Source organism: Pollachius pollachius, assembly GCF_949987615.1.
Source record: "Pollachius pollachius genome assembly, chromosome: 2".
Classification (NCBI taxonomy): Eukaryota; Metazoa; Chordata; class Actinopteri; order Gadiformes; family Gadidae; genus Pollachius; species Pollachius pollachius.
Genome location: NC_136935.1, coordinates 47,372,622 through 47,374,741, shown reverse-complemented (window position 1 = coordinate 47,374,741; position 2,120 = coordinate 47,372,622). Strand labels below are relative to the sequence as shown.

General features: G+C 43.5%; 1 protein-coding gene across 1 annotated transcript; it reads right to left on the bottom strand.

The window, feature by feature from the left end:
- Nucleotides 1-240: 240 nt before the first annotated feature.
- LOC307070480 (platelet factor 4-like) lies at nucleotides 241-1,756 on the bottom strand. Its single transcript, XM_079728966.1, has 4 exons — nucleotides 1,575-1,756; nucleotides 1,222-1,339; nucleotides 987-1,079; nucleotides 241-656 (listed from the first exon to the last, which is right to left on the bottom strand). The coding sequence occupies exons 1-4, from the start codon at nucleotides 1,645-1,647 to the stop codon at nucleotides 557-559; spliced, it is 384 nt and encodes a 127-aa protein (XP_079585092.1). The 5' UTR covers nucleotides 1,648-1,756; the 3' UTR covers nucleotides 241-556.
- Nucleotides 1,757-2,120: the final 364 nt, after the last annotated feature.

Here is a 2,120-nt window from a genome sequence, read left to right as displayed (position 1 = left end):
CCCCCCCCCTCAAATGCATTGTCATTGGCAAGCTTACAACAATAACCTTCCACCAGTGAGTACCATTATAAGCGTGTTTGTTTATAGTTGTCTGTGCAGATTGGGATTATACACACTGAGCAAAGCATGGATGACCTTATCAGCGGAAGCAATAATGTTTAACAGAGTTGTCCGAACAACACCGTCACTGTTTGATTCAAGGACAGGGGATCAAACAAAAATGGATGGCAACATCGAGTCTGTATCAAAATAACATTTATTTGACTGAATGCATAAACAACAAAACTAAATAAATATATCCGTTAAATATTAACCATGTAAATATACTTTTAAATATTAAACACACAATTAGAATACACAAGTACAAAAGTGCTCCCAGGCCTCCTCATAATTCCTCAGTTCTTCATGCTGTCCAGCAGTTCTTCATTGTTCTCCTCATCCTTTTGGGTTCATAAACCCCCCCCCTGCCCCTTTGCCAGGTCGGGGAGGGGGACAGTTCATCGACTGTTGTGACCTTTCAGTGATCATGGTGACTGCTGGGAGTCCACTCCGGTGGCTACTCCCGTTCAGCGTGCATATCTGTCACCCTCACTGGGGCCCTTCTCCCCTTGTTCTTGTTCAGGCAGGTCTCCTTCTTGCTGTCGTCTTTCTTGATTCTGCCGAGCAGCGTGGGAGAGAGAGGAAGAGAATTTGGAGAGTTAGCCCAGAGGATGTAGCTAATGGGGAACATGTGTGTGTGTGTTTCTGCAGTAAGTCAGATGTTGAAATCGACTCAGTGAATACTCAGGACAAGGTCCCCTAAGTTAAACATGACGCAGTGTGTACTGAATGAGATTGGCTGTATTATTGGTTATTAATAAAAGCCTTTTTTTCTGTGGTTCCCAAAACTAAAGAAAACAAACTACAACGGTGTGTTCATTTGCCAATAACAAATTGTGAAAGCGCCAGAGATTTGAGTCCTTGTGGATGTGAGTGTCATACCGTACCTGTTCCAGCACTTGATGAACGCCTTGGCTAGCAAGCCCTGTGTGTCAAGACAGAGCTTGACTGTGCTGTTGTTTGAGTTCTCGATGGTAACACTGAGGATGGGAGGGGAAAAAGAGGTTCAAAATCCACTCAGAGTAAGATGTGATGCATTCAGTGTACCCCAACACAAGGTAAGGTAAAATAAACGTGACGGTATTCCAGTTCTATAGAAATAGGCTGTTGAGTCGGACTCACATGACTTGAGTGGTGTCACAGCTGGGTCCACTTTGGATAATCTGGAAATCGGTGATGTTTTCCGAAGTCCACCTGACGGTATTGTGACAGACACACCTGCCTCCAGGAATGAATTGGGCTGCGGGGTAAAGACGTAAAGAAACTTATTGTAAAAACAAACACACTTTGCTTATGCAGATTTCATGTGCATTCCCTGCTTGGTATTCCCTGAGCCAACCTCAACAAGTTAACTATGCAACACCATGTAGCAACATGGAAAACCCAACGACACTGTAAAATGGTAGCTTGCCTTCTACAGTTTCAGCTGGGCAGCACAAACCAAAGCCATTAGAAGTTGTCAAACTCAAGCTTACCGTTGTTAAATTTGATGCAAACAGCGACCCCAGCAACCAGCAGAAGGATGAGTTGTTTCAGTGAGAAAGCCATCTTACAAGCGCAGGCTAATGTGTGGGTTAAAGACTGAAGGAAATTCCTTGAAAGAGTGAAAGCTCCACAGGTCTGAAGTTCAAGTCGCTGTAAGGAGACAAGTGAAAGTATCTGAGTACTGCCTCCCCTTTTTATAGGGACCAGTGTGTGGGTTTTCCCACATTCTGAGAATTTCCCAGAAGAGCTATTGTGAAATTTCCATTCTCCACCAGTGATATCCTGGCATGCGCCCTGCTCTGAGAGGGGAGAGAGGAGGGGTTTATTTGGAAAACGAAAGCAGGACACAGGCACATGAGTTCCTGGTTATTGGAAGACTTTGTCTCACTTAATTAATACACTTTCTACATGAGTACGTTTTTGTAACAGATTTGTTATCAGCTATACCGTTCCACCGGAAACAATAATTATTTTCAAGCATAAAGAAAGGCTTGATTAGGGTGAGCCTTGATGTTTTTAGCGCTTATAGAAGAATA